This window comes from Propithecus coquereli, unplaced genomic scaffold (assembly GCF_000956105.1).
Source record: "Propithecus coquereli isolate 6110/MARCELLA unplaced genomic scaffold, Pcoq_1.0 Scaffold168, whole genome shotgun sequence".
Lineage (NCBI taxonomy): Eukaryota > Metazoa > Chordata > Mammalia > Primates > Indriidae > Propithecus > Propithecus coquereli.
In genome coordinates this window covers 809,156-828,036 of record NW_012141413.1, presented here as the reverse complement: position 1 = coordinate 828,036, position 18,881 = coordinate 809,156, and the positions used below count along the sequence as shown (strand labels likewise).

Below are 18,881 nucleotides of genomic sequence, written 5' to 3'. Positions count from 1 at the left end.
GGGGTAACTACCATTTTGACTTTGTGGTAATTATAATTACTTCTTGCCTTTCTCTATAATTTTTTCACCTGGGAATCTTCCGGAACAATATATTTAAGTTGTCTGCTTTTGAATGTTATCAAAATGGATTCACACAGTATATATTCTTTTGTCTTTGGCTTCTTATACCATGTGAGATTCATGTTGTTTCATGTGGCTGTAGTTGGTAAATTTTTGTTGCTTAATCGTATTTCATTGTGTTGCTGTATAGTATACCACAATTCATTGAACTATTGCATTGTAGATGAGCACTTGGGCTGTTTCCAGTTTTATGTTCTTATGAACAATACTGCCAAGAACATTCTTGTAATGTCTGAATACACTTGAGCAAGATTTTCTCTTGGGTATATACACCAGGAAGTGGAACTGTTAGATCCAAAGTACACATATGTTCAACTGTACTAATCATCCCAAACTACTTTCCAAAGTGGGTGTGCCACTTCACACTCTCACCAGCAGTATGCGAGAATTCCCGTTAGTCTACCAACAGTTGCTATTGTCAGAGTTTCTAATTTTTGCCAATCTAGTGGGTGTAGTTGAAAACCAATCCATTAAAACCAATTACTGTGGTTTTTTTTTTTTTTGAGACAGAGTCTCACTGTGTTGCCCAGGCCAGAGTGAGTGCCGTGGCGTCAGCCTAGCTCACAGCAACCTCAAACTCCTGGGCTCAAGCGATCCTTCTGCCTCAGTCTCCCGAGTAGCTGGGACTACAGGCATGCGCCACCATGCCCGGCTAATTTTTTCTATATATTTTTAGTTGTCCGATTAATTTCTTTCTATTTTTAGTAGAGACGGGGTCTCGCTCTTGCTCAGGCTGGTTTCGAACTCCTGAGCTCAAGCGATCCACCCGCCTCGGCCTCCCAGAGTGTTGGATTACAGGCGTGAGCCACCGCGCCCGGCCAATTACTGTGGTTTTAATGCATCTCTGATTAGTAATGAGTTGCCCACCTTATGTTTATTGGCCACTTGGATGTCTCCGTTTAAACACCTGTGAAAAGAAGGGAAAAAGCACAACACAAAAATAAATAAAATATCTGCTCACTTAATTTACCCATTTTTCGATTGTGTTGTCTTTTTTAGTTCTTATATATTCTGGATCCTAGCTTTTTCAATCATATTGGTCACAACTATCTTTTCCCACTCTGTGGCTTGTATTTTTCTCTCTTTAGGATGCATTTTGAAGGCCAGATTCTTTCTCCCTCCCCCCACTCGGGTTTAATCTAATCAAATGTGCCAATCGTTTCTGGGTAGTGCTTTTTTCATCATATATTCCTACCCACAGGTCATGAAGATTTTCAAGTACGTCATTTCCTAAAAGTTCTCGGTTAGCCGTTCACATTTAACTCTCGAATCCAGGCGAACTGTGTGTCGCGTGGCAACAGACCGGCGCGTTCCCCCACCACGGCTGGGTTCCTCACCTTCCGCTGAAGGGGCGCGTCCCCTCTCGCCGCCGCCTCCGACTCTCCTCGGGGTGCCAGCACACGTGTCTGCCATTCGTTCGTCATAACGGAAAGGTCGATATTTTGCTAATACAGGAATTTTTTTTGCTTACCACCTGTAATGTTCTAAAGTGTTTTGTGTTCAATAAGGTTTTATCATTACGTGTGAAAACACCACTTTAAGCTTCTTTCGCCTGTGAACATTTTAAGTTTCAAAACACCTCGCGAGCGCAGGTCCGGGCGACGGACCACAGGCGTTCCCCTCAGAGGCTCCGCCCCGCGGACGCCAGCGCCCGCCTTTTCCCCGAGGACGCAACACGCACGCGCGCCCGGCCCGGACTCTCACACGCCACACTAAGAAGTGCGCCTGCGCTGGGAAACGCCCCGCCCTGTCCCTGGCTTTCTATAAAGCCTCTAGCTTCTCCTCGCGAGAGACTTCGTGCTCATGCTCGCTGCGGGGGTCGGAGGTCAGGGAGAGCGTCTCGCGGGCCATAGGAGGAAGATGGCGGTAGAATCGCGCGTCACCCAGGAGGAAATTAAGAAGGAGCCGGAGAAGCCGATCGACCGCGAGAAGGTGAGGGCCCCGGTACTGTGGGGTCTAGGAAGAGGTTGGGGTGGGCCCAGCAGGACGGAGGGGCGCGGCCTGCGTGCGGGGCGAGACGGTACTTTTGGTCCCTGAGCGGCTCCGAGGCCGCGACGCCTCGCAAAAGGAGGAGAGCGCCTGGCTCACAGCCGCCGCCTTCAACTTCTGTCCTTTTCCTGTCTCCCCCAGACCTGCCCGTTGCTGCTCCGCGTCTTCACCACTAATAACGGCCGCCACCACCGAATGGACGAGTTCTCCCGCGGGAACGTACCGTCCAGCGAGCTGCAGATCTACACTTGGTGAGAGGGCGGGGGCGGCGTCAGGGACCTCGGTCGGGAACCTGCAGGGTCAGTTCATTGCGTTTGCTAGTGAGGAATTATTCTCGATTTCAATCTCACTCTTCCACTTGGGGCCTTTGGGTGCAGTTCTCAGAAAGTTAGAGATTTTCGCTGTCAGGTAAAAGGGGATCTGTCAGTCTTGTAACGGTTTTATAATTAATGGGGTTATTGAGAACTGACAGACCCAAGATTGCCATTGTGGCTTCCTGGCAAAGGAATGCTATGTAGATAATTAAAATACAGTGGCCGCCCTTAAAGGACTCGTAGTCCAATAAATGGTACTAGGATAACGTGGTAAGGGCGAGTGATGCTGTTGAGTGATATTTGTTATTTTCAAAGAGCATTTCTACTTAATATTAAGCCTCAGGTGCCATAGCACCAAAAATAAATCACCACCAAAAACCAGGTGATTTCTGCTCTAGAGTTTAATGGAAAAGCTCCACTCTTCCTCCAGATCTGACTAGGACAGGTGCATACTGTTACCTTGTTTTTAGCGCTGCGTGTAACTCCTTGGATTGACACCATAATGGCTTTTTAGTAGCAGTAAAAGGTGTGTAGTTTAAAAATATTTTTCATTGCGATAAAATGTATTAATATATAACAAAATTTGTCATTTTAACCATTTTTAAGTGTACGGTTTGATGGCATTAGTAAGGTCACAATGTTGTGCAGCCACTATATTTGTAAAACTTTTTCATCCCCTTCCAACAGAAACCTTGTACCCTTTTTTTTCTTTCCCCTCTCTTTCTGGAGACAGGGTCTCACTCTGTTGCCCAGGGTAGAGTGCAGTGGCATCATCATAGCTCACCTCAAACTCCTGGGCTGGACTGATCCTCCTGCCTCAGCATCCCAAGTCGCTGGGACTACAGGTTCATGCCACCACACCCAGCTAATTTTTGTAGAGATGGGGTCTCGCTCTTGCTTAGGCTGGTCTGGAACTTCTGGCCTCAAGCAAAGTGATCCTCCAGCCTTGGTCTCTCAAAGTGCTGGGATTACGGGCCTGAACCACCAGCCAGCACTGTACCCTTTTAAGGATATCCTATACCTGTTAAGCAGTAGCTTCCCATTTCTCCCTCCCCCACCCTCTGGTAGCTGCTAATCTACTTTCTGCCTGTATGAATTTACCTGTTGTAGATATTACACATAAGTGGATTCATTACAATATTTGTCATCTCATTACTACCTTATTGCACTTAGCAGAGTGTTTTCAGGGTTCATGTTGTAGTATCTATCATACTTTCCTTCCTTTTCAAGGCCGAATAATATTCCACTGTATGTATACATCACATATCTGCTCATCTGTTGGAGGACACTTGGGTTTCTACCTTTTTGCTATTGTAAATATTGCTGCTATGAACACTGGCGTACAAGTATATGTTTATGCCCCTGCTTTCAGTTCTTTTGGGTATATATCTGGGAGTGGATTACTGGGTTATATCATTCTGTTTAATTTTTTGAAGAACCAACAAACTTTTTCATAGCAGCTGCATGATTTTACATTCCCCAGAAGGTATGTAATTGTAAACTGTAAGTCCGGAATACTAGAACTCAATGCTTTGAAGATTGGGACCTGATTAGTCTTTTTTGGAGGTGCTTGTTAAATTTATGTAGTACTACGATTCTTTTACTTCAGCATCGCTCAAGGGTAAAAGTTCTGAGAAGGTTGATTTAACTTACAGGGAAGAATTGTTCAGTAATGGCTTGATGAAGACCTCTTCTCAAAGATTAAAGTGTATATTTCTCCCAAAAAATAAGAGTTTCTGTATGCCAGGTGCTGTGCTTAGATCATGAGGGTAAAAAGTAAAGAAAGTTCTGTTCCTCTCTGTTGTAAGGTCATTCCATTGGAGAAAGCAGATGAATATATACTAAGTAAGACTTTAGGGTTGAGATGGTGGGGTAAGGTTGTTTCATAGACCTTCTACTCCCAGTCAAGAAAAAAAAATTACAATCCTCTACTAAACTGTCCTGTCCATAAATTGGCACTGAACAAAGAAGGAACAACGTTAAGTTATATCTCAAAATGGTGGCCAAAGAAGACAAAGATTCTGAAAGACTGGATGGTTGGTATTGGGGTAGCACGGATCCCTGTCCTCACTCACAGAAGCAGTACAAAAGATTAGTTAACAAATTTTGAAAATTTCCACTTTGCAGGAGACTGAGGGGCTAATGTAGGCATCCCTAAGACAAGTCAAGGAAAAGGAAGTAGAATTCCGGAAGAGCCCTATAGAGGCAGGTTGAGTCTGCCAGAATCCAAGGTGCTATGTGGAGTTTTGGGAGTAAGCCAAACACCCCAGGAGTGGTATATATCCTGTGCTTGAGTGGTCATTAAACAGGTTGTTGGAAGACATCAACCAGAAAACAACCAGTGGGAGAGAGATAGTAAAAGATTTATTGCAAAGAATCGACTACATGATTGTGGGGGCTGGCCAGGCACCTACCTAGGTCTCAAACCCATAGGGCAGTCTCTAAGGAAGGCTGGAACTCTTAAGCATCAACATGGGCTTAAGTTGTCCACAGCCAAAATTTCTTCAGGGAAGCTTCAGGTCTCCTCTTAACACATTAACTGCCATGTGAGTTGTATTTAAGTCACACTAGTTTTGAGCCCAGGACCTTGTGAAGCATATGTAACTCACACCCTTGGGAACCTTGAGAACTATTTTTCAAGTTGCATATAACTCATGCACAGAAAACAATTTAAAAAACAAAATTTTTCATTAAATTAGAATGGATCGTTTGTTTTCAAAGTTTTTATTCTATTTTCATAATAAAACACTGTGGCCCCAAGGAAAAAAATTTGTTTCTAGTGTGGCAGTCAATGTGTTAAGGCCTTTCAACAAGTGGAATGAGGCCCACCCAGATTATGTAGGAGAGTCTCCCTAATTTAAAGTCAACTGGTAACAGACTTTAATCACATCTACAGAATATCTCATGGCAACACCTGCATTAGTATTTGGTTCAGTAACTGGGGACTGTAGCTTCGCCAAGTTGACATATAATAATACTGAACCTCACAGTCAGCCAGCAAAGACTTCAGCCCTGAGGAAGTGCTGCCTTGCATTCTCCAACTGCATCCTCAGGCTTCAGACTCAGAAAGCAATGCTTGGCGCTCTGGCTGTTGGTCTAGGAAGACAGTCCTTAGAAGGTGGGAAGCTTGTGGAGGGTTCACACTGTTGGCACTACTAAAAGGTGTGAAACGGATTCTCCAGGTTCTTGTGAGCAAGGTGACAATATGGAAAATGTTTTTAGAAAGAAAAAAAAATCCTTTGGTATATATCATAAGTACATTGTGTATAAGAATATAGATTGAGCATCCCAACTGCAAAATCTGAAATGCTCCAAAATTTGAAACTTTCAGTGCTGACATCACACCAGAAGTGGAAATTTCCACACATAGGTACCTAATATAAACTTCGTTTCATGCACAAAATTATTTAAAATATTGTATGAAGTTACCTTCCAGCTGTGTAAGTATATATGAAACATAAGTGAATTTTGCATTTAGATATGGGTCCCATCTGGAAGATGCCTCATGTGTATGCAAATATTCCAAAATCCGAAACATCCTAAACACTCTGGTCCCAGGCATTTCTGATAAGGGATACTCAACCTGTGATTGATACAAAATAATTAACATCAGAATATCAGGTAAAAAAAAAGACTTCCAAAACAGATAAAATCAGTCTGACCTCAGGTTTATGCCATCATTGGAATTCAGTGAGGACAAACATAAAATAACTGTTCTGTGTTGCAGAATAGAATATGAACTCTGACAAAATAAAAATAAGCTACAAAATTACCTATGAGGAAGGGTAACAATGTAAGTCTTTATCTGAAGTTTTATAATTTCTTCAGTTTGAGTTTAGTGTTTTTCTTTTCAAAATTTAATTTTTATTAAGATGTGTATTATAGCATGCATTATATTTTTGTATTATGATCTTAGCGTGTATAATATGCTTGGTATCTGAAGAATTTTTTTCTCTGTAGTATTGTGGATATGCACGAAAAGATGCCCATGGTGATGTTAACATCACTGGTGTTTCTGATTGGTGGGATTTGGGATATAATCTATTGCTTTCTTGCATATGTCTTTTCCCTGCCTCTTTAAATAATGTGCATGTATTGAGCTGGGAAGGGCAGTCATGCACAGCGTCTCACCCCCGACATGGTACATAGAGTGGCCTTGGGTCTGAAACATTTCCTTGCAAAGAGGTAAAGAGCCCTCACAGCCTGTGTTGGGCAGATCTCTTTGGGAATATCTTTTCCTGTTCTGGACTTGATATATACTTCGTTTATGTACATGTGCCATATGGCACATGCTATATCCGTTCCCAACTGCTATATCCATTCCCAATGAGGGCGGGGTGGCCTTTGCCTGCAGCATGAGAGGAGTCGTCTCCCTGTGTTGGCTGTGGGGTGAGAGCTGCTAGCCATGGGGCACCAACACTCTCTATTGAAGGTGATCTTACTCTGTCTCTTTGTGTGAACAAAGTGTTGTTGCAGCCAGTGCCAGAGTAAGTCATATCTGTCTTTGTGACTCTGACACCTGCAGATCACGCACTGGGTTGACATCCTGGTATTCTCCTGGTCATAGACATTGTTAGGCTCTTTGCTATCCTTACACGGTAGGCCTCCTCAACAGGTGTCACTTGTTTGACATACCAGTTTTATACAGAAACAAACTTTGAAAAACTAAGATGGAGATAAGTTGAAGGCAACATATAGAAAGGATTATAATGAGAGGTTGAAATAAAGCAATGACGGTGGGGATGGAGAAAAAATAGATCTTCATGAAACAGGATGGAGATGGGATGAATTGAACAATGCTTATGGTTATGACCGCAGCTAAGTGCGTGATGGTATTTTTGATGGAAATATGAGAGGAAGGGCATGTTTTGGGGAGAAGACTTTTGAGTTCTGTTTTGGGAATATTGAGAAAGATTTGGTACGGTAGAAAATAGATGATGTGGTCATCCTGGGTATTTTTATTCAGTGTAGTTGAAGCATTGGTTTACTTTGGGGACGGTGTGGTGGAGGTTTGTGAATAGAGTACAGAGCTAAAACTGAATGAGCTCTTTGATGTTTGGTTCCCTACTTGATGCTGTACATGAGAGTTCTCGTTTTCAGGAGTGCTTAGAGTCCTTATGCCATTTTATAGGACTCTACAGGCAGTGCTGTTTCAAGTTCCAAACCATCCATTTCATTTTCCTAGTTGTCATGGAAGAAAACTATAAAAATATATATGAGATTGTTGTTATTTCTAAGATAACTTTTTTTTTTTTTTTTTTGAGACAGAGTCTCACTGTGTTGCTCGGGCTAGAGTGCCGTGGCGTCAGCCTAGCTCACAGCAACCTCAAACTCCTGGGCTCAAGCGATCCTCCTGCCTCAGCCTCCCGAGTAGCAGGGACTACAGGCATGCGCCACCATGCCCGGCTAATTTCTCTATATATTTTTAGTTGTCCAATTAATTTCTTTATTTTTAGTAAGAGACGGGGTCTCGCTCTTGCTCAGGCTGGTCTCTAACTCCTGAGCTCAAACAATCCACCCGCCTCAGCCTCCCAGAGAGCTAGGATTATAGGCGTGAGCCACTGCGCCTGGCCATAAGATAACTATTTTTAAAAGACTTTTTCAGGCTGGGTGTGGTGACTCACACCTGTAATCTTAGCACTTTGGGAGGCTGAGGTGGGAGGATGGCTTGAGGCCAGGAGTTGGAGACCCTATCTCTACACAAAATGAGCTAGGTGGCCCACACCTGTAGTCCCTGCTGCTTGGGAGGCTGAGGCAGGAGGATCACTTGAGCCCAGGAGTTTGAGGGTGCTGTGAGCTATGATGATGCCACCGCACTATAGCCTGGGTGACAGAGTGAGACCCTGTCTCATAAAAAAAAAAAAAACAGATTTTCCCAGATTGTGTTCTATTACCTCAGGGGACTATATAAAGTTGAATTCAAATCTGTATTTGCAGGGTAAGAATCTGTATTGTGAAAGGAGCCTGAGCCTTGTCTTGAGAAAATTTCATTGGCTCGAGGACTCCTTCTATTGTAAACTCATCTTAAGATTCCATCTAAGAAAGACACTACATCTCTATGAAAATGCTTTCCTAAATCATTGATTCTAAGATGCATTGCCTATTTCAATTAATTTGGACTAACCCTTAGTACCCTTAGAGAGATAAATCATTAGACCATACGATGTTTTATAGCAACAGAAGATTAGAATATGGAATCTCTAGATTTCTGAAGTTCCTTTTAACACTAAGAGTTTGACTTTTTTTTTTTTTTTTTTTAAAGTGACAGGGTCTTACCCTTATCTCCCAGGCTGGAGTGCAGTGGTGCATTCATGGTTCACCGCAGCCTCCAAGTCCTGGGCTCAAGCAGTTCTCCTGCCTCAGCCTCCCAAGTAGCCACGACTACAGGTGGGTGCCACCACACCTGGCTAATTATAAAAAATTTTTTTTGTGGACACTGGGTCTCACTGTGTTGGCCAAGCTGGTCTCAAACTCCTGGGTTCAAGCAAAGCATCTGACTTTAATTAATCAAAATTTCCCACAGTGAGTCTGATACAGGGAGTTTTTGGAGGCAAATAGACATTTTAGCTGCTTTAAAATTGAACTCTAGTGTAGGACCCTGGCAGTTTCTGACATAAGTCATAAACAGCCCATTAATTAACTCATTGTATGTCACTATCCTTGCTATATTATTGCTGATTAATCAATTGTAAATGTCTTTTTTAAAAAATTCAGGATGGATGCAACCTTGAAAGAACTGACTAGTTTAGTAAAAGAAGTCTACCCAGAAGCTAGAAAGAAGGGCACACACTTCAATTTTGCAATCGTTTTTACAGATCTTAAAAGACCTGGCTATCGGTAGGTAACTTCTCACTTTTAATTCCTGTAATCTCTTTCAACTGATAGAGATAACTGCTTTAATGAATCTTGTTAGTGAGGGGAATATGGATTATCATTATCATAATATCTGATTTAGCTTAATATAGTACTTACATTTTTGAACTGTGTTATATAAAATGGTGAAACAAATCCAGTCCCATATTGACTTCATAGTACCCATTAGTTTTCATTGACCTGTGGACCATTAACAGTTGATTTTCTTTCCTGCAGAGTTAAGGAGATTGGCAGCACCATGTCTGGCAGAAAGGGGACTGATGATTCCATGACCCTGCAGTCGCAGAAGTTCCAAATAGGAGATTATTTGGACATAGCGATTACCCCTCCAAATCGGGCACCACCTCCTTCAGGGCGCATGAGACCTTATTAAATTCTATTTACCATTTCTTGAGTTTATTTTTTGGTCAGTTATGTAAAATAAACTTAACATGTTCTTTTTCCTCCTCTGATTATTGCCATTAAGCCTTTAAATTCTAAACAAATTATAATGCATCTATTTAGGAGTTAGATTTGGATGTACTATGGTATGAAAATTAATAGAAAATCCATTTGTTTCAAGCCCTTCTGTAAACAATGAAGAAAAGTGCTCTTAGCATTCTTTGTAAAACTGTATTGTTAAATACATGTGTGTACTCAGCCTGAGTGTGAAAGTTAATGGAGGCATGGAAACAGGGTTTAATCTCATGTTGGAAGAGGGTATGTTTAAGCCCAAAGGGGGCACAGCAAGAAAGCCATGGGATTGTATGAAATCAAGTGTGACTTTGTCATGTAGACTGTTGCATGCAGTTAGAAAAAGGAGCTGTGAGAATGAGGCGATGTGGCAGCAGAGGTGTTTTGGAATAGTGGAGCTGAGCCAGACTGAAGCACTGTTAGGAGAGATTGGCCTGCCTTGATCAGGGTACTGTGACATAAGAGGTTAGAGAAAAGAACAGGAACCACAGCGAGGGCTTTTCATGTTTTAGAAATGGGAGCATAGGGCATTTTGAAGGCAGGAACCAGTACAGAGGAAGCAGGATTAGAACACAAGGTAAGGGTGGAAAGGTTTACCTTAAAGATCTGACAATGGAGGGAGGGATTAAAGACGCATCTTAAGACCAAGTGCAAAGAGCCAGGGATGAGGTCAGATTGAGTAAGTAGGAGATATTCCCACATCCTGCTGTGTGCGGGGGCTGGTGTGCATGCAATTTGAGAGGCAGGGTAGCCTAGCAGTTACTCCATGGGGCAAAACAGTTACATCCTCATTGTACCAGTAGCTCTGCAACCTTGGACAGGTTACTTGGATCAAGTCTTTATTTGTAAAATGGAGATAATAGCCCAGAGGATTGTGAAGATTAAGTATTTGTAAAGGGCTTAGAGTAGCACCTGACAGATAATAAATACTGGTTAATGGCCATAAAGTGGAGTTCAGTCAAAACTGGAACCCTGTCTTTCACAGGACTACTGTACTCTCGTTTTGAAGTTTATAAACAGTATGGCAGTGTGTATTGAGCCTAATTACCTTTAGTCTGTTACAGTAGAGAATTGAAAATGTATATCCCCAAATGAAAAAAATGTACTAGGAGTAATAAAATTGCACTAGATTTATCTTGTACATACAAAAGCAGCCATTTAAAATCAAATGATTCCTTGGAATTGGTGTCCCTGTTGCCAAGTCAGTAACAGACCAAACTGGATCTTGTGCCTCTGCTGTGCTGTGGTTTACCCCAACCCTCAAGTGGTTTAATTCATTCAGACTAGATAGATTTGAGTTCTGTATGCCATAAACTTAACTTAAACCTAACTTTCTGGAGATAGCCATTATTATTTTCCTATTTGTGGGGGAGTGGGGGAGGACTGATTTACTGTGCAGATCGAGGGTCAGAACTTCAATAAAGGACCTGCGTAAGCCAGGTTTTCATATGGTGTGAACTCTTAGCAAGGGCTTTCCTGTAATTCCAAGTTATCCTCCCATTAGTTTAAAATAAAGTGGTTTGGCTCGTTTGCCAAATTCACCCTTTGCTTGGTTCCAACATGGAATTTTTCCTTTAAAGATTTCAGTCTTCCACCAAAAGTATAAAAATACCTAGTGAATTTATTATTGAATATAATGCTAAGAATCAAAGGACTTGTACTTAGTCCTTATTTACCTCTGGCTTTGGTAAGTAAGTATGGCTGATAATAACTGAGCTGTTTCCTCAGATATAAAATAGAACTAGTCACCATGATAGCATCTTGTTCAGTGCTTTAGTAACTGCCCTGACTGCCTCAGTGGCTCCTAGTATTTTGGAGTTGACCTTTTCCCTTTGGAAAATGAGTTACAGTACATGATACTGCCTTTGTCTTTTCAGTGTTCTCAGTGTACAAAAACTGGGACAGTTAGACTCAGACTCTAGTCATCGACTCAGGTAATGTTTCAGATGTCAGTTTGTGTGTGCACGTGCGAGCATGTGAGGAACAGGTACGAATGGGGGTAGAACTATTAACATTGAACTGTTAGGCTAGGTTTAAAATTCTCTAAATTTTCAACTTATTAAATAAAGAGTTGAACTCAGTCTCTCTCTGTTTAATCAAATTCCAAACTTGTTTTTGTGAACTTCAGAAGACAACACTCTAAACCCAAGTTTATAATTATGCTTAGCTGTGTCAAATACAGGTGGTCCCTGACTTAACAATGGTTTGACTTTTGATTTTTCAACTTTGCAATGGTGTGAAAGCAATATATATTTTGTGTGCTCCTTGAATTATGATGGGGCTACATCCAGATAAATCTGTCATAAATTGAAAATGCTGTAAGTAGAAAACGCACTTTTGATTTCAGGTATTTTTAGTTAATGATGGGTTTATTCAGACTCATGACCCCATGATAAGTCAAGGAGCATCTGTACTGTGCTAAGGAACAAGTTTACCATGTATTATCTTATTTAACCTTCACAACTGAGATACAACTGTAGTTTCCATTTATAAATGAACTTGAGGCCTCGGTTGGTTAAAAGGTCAGCCCAGATAGATTCCTACTTTAAATAATAGTTCAAAAGTGGGGGGGCGGGTCATTGAACCTCAGGAGGGAACCATAGAGGATGAGTTGAAACATACATTTCCAGAAATACTGTTCTTTCATACTTAGTTTCTTTTATCCTCAACTCATTAGTTTGGCTTCCCCCCACACTACACTGATACTGCTCTTACAGTGACATTATCCCCTACAATTATAAATTTCTGCCAAGATAAAGTAGACCTTTATCCAGTTTTTATACAAACCAGAAACACCATTTTTTTTTTTAAATGATATAGTCAATGTTTCCACTTTGATAAGAGCAGCCTGATTGTTCTGGTTTGTCTTTTATTGCTTAGATGCAGGTTGCTTTTGCCAATAGCTATAATTTCCTGGAACATGTAGTGGAACAAGCTTGAAGGAAGTTACGTTTATTCTGTTAGAAAGGATTAATCAGGACTAGGCAACTGTTCTATGAAGAAAAAGTCATGTATTCTTCCGCCCCCCCTGAAATCCCTAGGGGAATAAGCTAAAACGTAAAAGCAGTTTTAATACTAAATACTAAAAAGTAATTTTAATAAGCAAAAATCCTTAGCCTGAGAATGTTATGCAGACCTTATTGTGGAAAGGTGGTAATGACATATCTACCTCATAAAACTGTTGGGAGGTGTCAGTGAAATGCTGCTTAGGGGAGAGCCTGATGGATAGTGAATGTTCAATAAATGTCAGCTGATTTTAAAAGAAAACAGAAAAAAGACATTTCTAGTCCCTTTACTTTATGCCTTTGGCTGTTCGGAATTTCCTACCCTACCCAGGCCAGCATGTCAGCTCAGTTACAACCAACTGGGAAAATTTCACAGGTAGGATTTGGTGAAATTAGAGCAATTTAAGAATTAGATGAACCTCCTGAGGGATTTTCAAAACCTGTGTAAAATCTAAAGATAGTAATTATTGGAAACTGGCAGAGAATTTGAAGTATTCCTGATTACTTTAACTCCCCTCACACTTCCAATACTTTGGCAGGGAATAAAATATATTAAATGAATGCCTTATATTATTAGGTCATTAAATATATGTCTGATTTCAGATCAAAAGTGTAGTTTATTGTATCTCAAGCAGTACAAAGTATGCGCCTAAACTATCGACTGTTTTGCCATCTTGATGGTAGCTTGTTTATGCCAGCAGCAAAGAAGCCTGGAGAGCAAGTGGCGATGAAATCACAAAAGGTTTTGCACAGCTTGTTGAGAACTGAATGTTTTTCCCTGTAAGAAGTGGTCCAAAGCCTGAAAGAAGTGGTAGTCAGTTGATGCAAGGTCTGGTGAATATGACAAGAGTTTCCAAGTCCAGCTGCTGTAGTTTGAGCAGCGTTGTTTTTGTGACACGTGGTCTTGCAACAGAATTGGCCTGTCTCTATTGACCAGTCTCAGCTGCTTCATTGCAAGCATCCTCATCATTTCATCCAACTGGGGGCAGTAGACATCAGCTGTAATTGATTGGCCAGGTTTTGTGAAGCTGTAGTGGGTAATACCAGCGCTGGACCACCAAACAGACACCATTAGCTTTTTTTTGATGAACATTCAGTTTTGGCAGTTCATCTTCATCCAACCATTGTGCCAAACACTCGCAATTGTCAAGAATTCATTTTTCATCACATGTAACAATACGGTGTAGAAATGGTTCGCCTTTATGTTGTGATGGCAAAGAAAGGCAAACTTCATCACGATTTCTCTTCTGATGCTCATTTAATTCATGTGGTACCCATCTATCCAGCTTCTTTACCTTGCCCATGTGTTTCAAATGGTCCAATATTGTTGGAATAGTAACATCAAACCTTGCTGCTAATTCATGAGTACGTTGAGATGGATTCGCTTCCACTACAGCTTTCTACTCATCATTATCCACCTTGGTCTCAGGGCTCATTTTCAATATTAAAATCACCAGAATGGAACTTCTCACACCATCGACATACTGTGCGTTCATTAGCCACATCCTTCCCCAACACTTAGTTGATATTTTGAGCTGTGCTGCATTGGTTCCACAACGGAATTCATCTTCAAAAATAACATGAATTTTTGACTTATCCATGGTTTCACAAAAATTGCTCTAAAAAAAATTTGAAAGATAAATCACAAGCCAAAATGTGCGTTTAAAAGAATGAGGATGTACCGTCACAAAAAACCAACAAAAAAGATTGAAGAAGTGTCAAAAGTGAAATGTCAGACATATCAACTGTCAAACTTAGTACTTAAGGAAATGGGACATTCCATACTTAATAACATACGTACTAGGTGCCATGGAACTGGCAATACAGAGATCAATCTGCACAGATACAGATGCTTCATCATAAAGTCTTAGTCTAGATAGGAGGAAAGATGGCAAAAGGTAGAAAAGGGTGACAAGAAAGGAGGATAAATTGCTACTCAAGAGAATACTATATGGTGGGATAATGAAAAGCTTTCTGGAAATGGTGTTTGAGTTTGTCCAACTCCTAAAAGTGGGATTTGTACTCCAGATAAAGGGTACAGCACTAACAAAAGAGGAAATGATAAACAGTGGAACACTTCTTACATACTGACTTTCGGCAGGAGTTCAAGATAAAGAGGTAGGAGTGTCAGATACTATTGCAATAATCTAGGTGAGAATTAGGATAGTGGCAGAGGGTGGAGGGGAGGGAATATTCCAGGGATGTTCAGAGACCATCCGGAGGGCATGGCAATCACAAGGCTCAGGCTGGGAAATGGGACGTGGGAAAGGAAAGTTGATCATTAAAGCTTCAATTTCCTCACCTGAAAAATCTTACCTCAAAGATTTAACGAATTAAATAGGTTACGGCTGAGGTAAGTGTAAAGCATCTAGAACTGTGCCTGGTATAGTAGGATCTCAATTGTCTGATGTCATCACTAATTCAAATACTTTAAATTGCTAGGTACCAGGGTAATGAACAAAGCAAGCAAACAGGGGCCTTGCCCTCACAGAGCTTGTGGTCCAATGGGGGAGACAGATGAACTAGATAAATGTACAGCCAAGTATTTATTACACACTGTACCGAGTGTATGAAGGACAAGAATAGGGTGCTGAGAAACAGACAGGACTTCTTTTAAACTGGGAAGATAGTTTGATAAAATGACATTCAATCTGAGACGTGAAGCGCATCAGCCAGGACTCTAAAACTCCAGCTTGCTTAAATACAAGGAGTTTATGGACTATTTAACAGAAAAGTCCAAGGGAGAGCTAGCTGGCGTCAGGCCCAGCTGATCATTGGCCTCAAACACAGTTGTTGCCTCAACTGAGAGGGGGGCTCCCTCTCACACAGGCTTCCCTTCCACGGCGGGACGGTGCGGCCACAGCTCCAGAAAGGGGGTGTGCTGCTCTTCTCCAGCACTTGCCCAAGGTCCCAGAATTGGCTGGGGTCCCACGCCCATCTCTGACCAGTATGATTAGAAATTGTGATGCTACTTGGTGGAGCCTGGATCTGGCCTATAAGTTCTTAAGGGCAATAGTACGGGGCAGATAGAAACACCAGGTGTCCACCACTTACGGATGAGAGAGCCAGTGAAGCAGAGGCAGACAGTAATATTCTAGGTAGAGAGAGCAGCGTGTGCAAGGCTTGGAGGCAGAATGGTGGTGTGCCCAGAACGCACGGTGCAGGAGGGAGAAGCAAGCTGGGGTCAAACTGCGCAGGGCCATGTGGACCATAGTAAGGATCTTGGGTTTCATTTTAAGAGCAGTGGGAAGACATGCTTGAAAGATCCCAATGTTTGGAGCTTGAGAAGCTGGAAACATCACAGTTCTAAGGAACAGAGACTAGGATCATCGGAGAAAGGTGGTAAGGGTCAGGGAAAGATGAAGTTTGGACAAATCAATTTCAGGGGTCACCACAAAGCAAGTGGAGCCCCTTGCAGGCAATGAGAAATGCTCAAGTCTTTATTGCCCATCTTAACACCTTCTCTTTGCTCCATAACCCCTGCCAGATGCTGCCCCTTCTCTCTCCTGCCTTCTCTAGCATAACTAGCCAAAAGAGCTGCCTAAAGCGGTTGTTTTTACTTCCTCGCCTATTTTCTCTTCAGCCCACTCCAGACTTATATCACTAGCACTTCACCCAAGCTAATCGGTGTTGTCAATAACACGACTTTGCCGAATCCATTGGTCAATTCTCAGTCCTCTTTTCACTTGAATTCTCACCAATATTGACAGAATCATCACTTTCCTTGAAATATTTTCTTCCTACTCCACTGGCCTTTGCTAGATTACTCTGCCTGTATACATCCTCGAAATCTGGGAGAAGCCCAGGACTTAGTCCCTGGTACACTTGGATCCACTCCCTCCCTCCAGTCTTTTCCAGTTCTGTGGACTAACATACATTTATGGTTACACAGTGAAAAGGCGATATAAATTTTGGAATCATCAGTGTATATAAGGTTGACTTGAGCTTTACTTGGAAAACTAAATCTTGAAAATAATTTGTTTTACATTATATTTAAGAAAATTATACTTACAGTACTTACAACTACACAGTAATTCCTAGAACAAGGACTAAATTTTGTTTTGGTAACAATTTTCTGACAGGATTAATAGAGCACAACGTGACAGGTCTTTCATTTGACTCAAGACACGATCATGGGCCGGGCGCGGTGGCTCACGCCTATAATCCTAGCACTCAGGGAGGCTGAGGCAGGTAGATAGTTTGAGCTCAGGAGTTTGAGACCAGCCAGAGCAAGAGCAAGACCCCGTCTCTACTAAAAATACAAAGAAATTAATCGGACAACTAAAAATATATATACATAGAAAAAATTAGCCGGGCATGGTGGCGCGTGGCTGTAGTCCCAGCTACTTGGGAGGCTGAGGCAGGAGGATTGCTTGAGCCCAGGAGTTTGAGGTTGCTGTGAGCTAGGCTGACGCCACGGCACTCTAGCCTGGGCAACAGAGTGAAACTCTGTCTCAAAAAAAAAAAAAAGGACACAATCATAAAAATGGGTAATCTTTACTGCATCAAATTTCCCACAGCTAAGCCTTTGAAGCACTTTGTCATGATACTTATCAGTTTCTTCTCAAATTTTAAACTGGTCTCCACAGTACACCAGACCCTTATTTTCCCACTGGCTGTAATCTGACAACGTCTCCAACAGCACTATCATGAACTTAATTAGATAATTACTTTCCAGTTGTACTTAAACTGGAAGGATCTTAGGCTCCATGGACGGGCAGTCTGAAGCTGCCAGCAAGCTCCAGAGGCTCCTGGCCACAGGAGACGGTCCGCCGGAGTGCCTCTGACCCAGGACAAGCCATCGAAACTTCCACAGAGGGGTGGCCAAGGTGGAGAGCAGAGGCTGAGAGGCCAACAGCCATGGGTGGGAGGAGCTGATGGGAGAGAACAAAACCAGTAGTAAAAAGCTGGCAAAAAGGAGAAGAAAAACACACAAGCTGACAACAGTGAGTCCCTGATTCCAACTGGGGCCTCTCTTCACCTCCAACGGTTATACTGCATTACCCAGGCCCGGAAATTCCCCTCTTTTCCTAAGTTTAAGTTGTGTTTCTGTCACTTGCAAATAGCAACAGAGTCTTAAAAGAGTCTTGAAATAAAAGGTATAAAAGGCTCTGGGACAATCCCGAGGGGAGACGAGGGAAAGGCCGAGCTGGCTGGCAGCAGTGACCGCCTGGCTAGGGGAAGGTCAGGGTGGCCTCATCTCAGCAGCAAACAGCAGCACTTATACTTCTAAAGTTATTTGTCCTACTTCCTGATATTACGTAAACGATTCTGTTAGATTAAGCTGAATAATTTACTATCAGTGAAACAGTAATAATCCTCAAAATCAAATGAATGAACCACATGTCAACAAGACTCGTTAAACCAAATCAAAACATCACAAAAATATGTGATTATATCAACATCCATGTTCCTCTCTGAAATGGGCTGGTTTGAAAAAGGGTGAAAGAGGTAGGAGAATGGGAATAACAAAGTAAGTCCAGCTCTGTTTTCATCTCATGTTGTTCAGTTTCTGTAATGGATGAATGTACTAGAATTTCTGCAACAGATACAAATAAAAAATATCAATTAAGTATAACTAAAAGCCATCAACAAAACAAATGACACAACACTGTGGCTATATATTTTAAAATCGTTGAGAATAGATACTGGTATCATCAAACTTGGGAGTCATCAAATTTGGGAGTCTGTGATCCAGGGATCACAGGTCTATCCATATCAAAAGATAAAGACAGACTATTAACCTAAGCTGGCAAATGTTAATTAAAAACAAAATTTTTACTACCATTCAAATGTTAATTTTTAAATGTCCTCCTTAAATAACACACAAACTGTCTTTACAATGTAACATACTCACCAGTTTTCTTTGTTGCCAACATCTCGGATGTTCTGTCCTTCATATCTGAGGAACCCTTTGCTGGGTGGCACTGCTTTAACTGCTATTGGAGTAGCTAGGTTTGAGTTGTATTTTGATAAAATCTAAAACAGAAAGCAAATTCTTTTTTATCAAGTCATATGAACAACAGAACCTAAATTTGGAAGGTGTTATAAAATGTTCAAGAAAATTCGTGGACAATTTCAAGACATGGGTTATTTAAAACACTAATAATTTTTTAAGCAATAGTGC

The 18,881-nt window shown here is 41.6% G+C and overlaps 2 protein-coding genes across 2 annotated transcripts in view; one reads left to right on the top strand and one right to left on the bottom strand.

The window, feature by feature from the left end:
• The first annotated feature begins 1,885 nt into the window (after positions 1–1,885).
• SAP18 (Sin3A-associated protein, 18kDa) lies at positions 1,886–9,936 on the top strand. The gene is made up of 4 exons (XM_012641727.1): positions 1,886–2,052; positions 2,251–2,360; positions 9,138–9,260; positions 9,513–9,936. Exons 1-4 carry the CDS (start codon positions 1,924–1,926, stop codon positions 9,667–9,669), a joined length of 519 nt encoding a protein of 172 aa, XP_012497181.1. The 5' UTR covers positions 1,886–1,923; the 3' UTR covers positions 9,670–9,936.
• Positions 9,937–17,438: 7,502 nt separating this feature from the next.
• The window catches only part of SKA3 (spindle and kinetochore associated complex subunit 3), a 44,374-nt gene continuing 42,931 nt past the window's right edge, over positions 17,439–18,881 (bottom strand). Inside the window, exons 7-8 of the mRNA XM_012641666.1 lie at positions 18,612–18,733; positions 17,439–17,628 (exon numbers count right to left, since the gene is read on the bottom strand). Of these exons, the coding sequence (XP_012497120.1) occupies positions 17,439–17,628; positions 18,612–18,733 (312 nt within the window). The remainder of the gene's footprint in view (positions 17,629–18,611; positions 18,734–18,881) is intronic.

What these genes read in the sequence shown, in the direction of transcription:
- SAP18 (XM_012641727.1), top strand. Translation starts at nt 1,924, where the DNA reads ATGCTCGCTGCGGGGGTCGGAGGTCAGGGAGAGCGTCTCGCGGGCCAT. An exon ending in GAGCTGCAGATCTACACTTG is followed by an intron (nt 2,361 to 9,137) that starts GTGAGAGGGCGG and finishes TAAAAAATTCAG; the next exon opens with GATGGATGCAACCTTGAAAG. An exon ending in CTTAAAAGACCTGGCTATCG is followed by an intron (nt 9,261 to 9,512) that starts GTAGGTAACTTC and finishes TCTTTCCTGCAG; the next exon opens with AGTTAAGGAGATTGGCAGCA.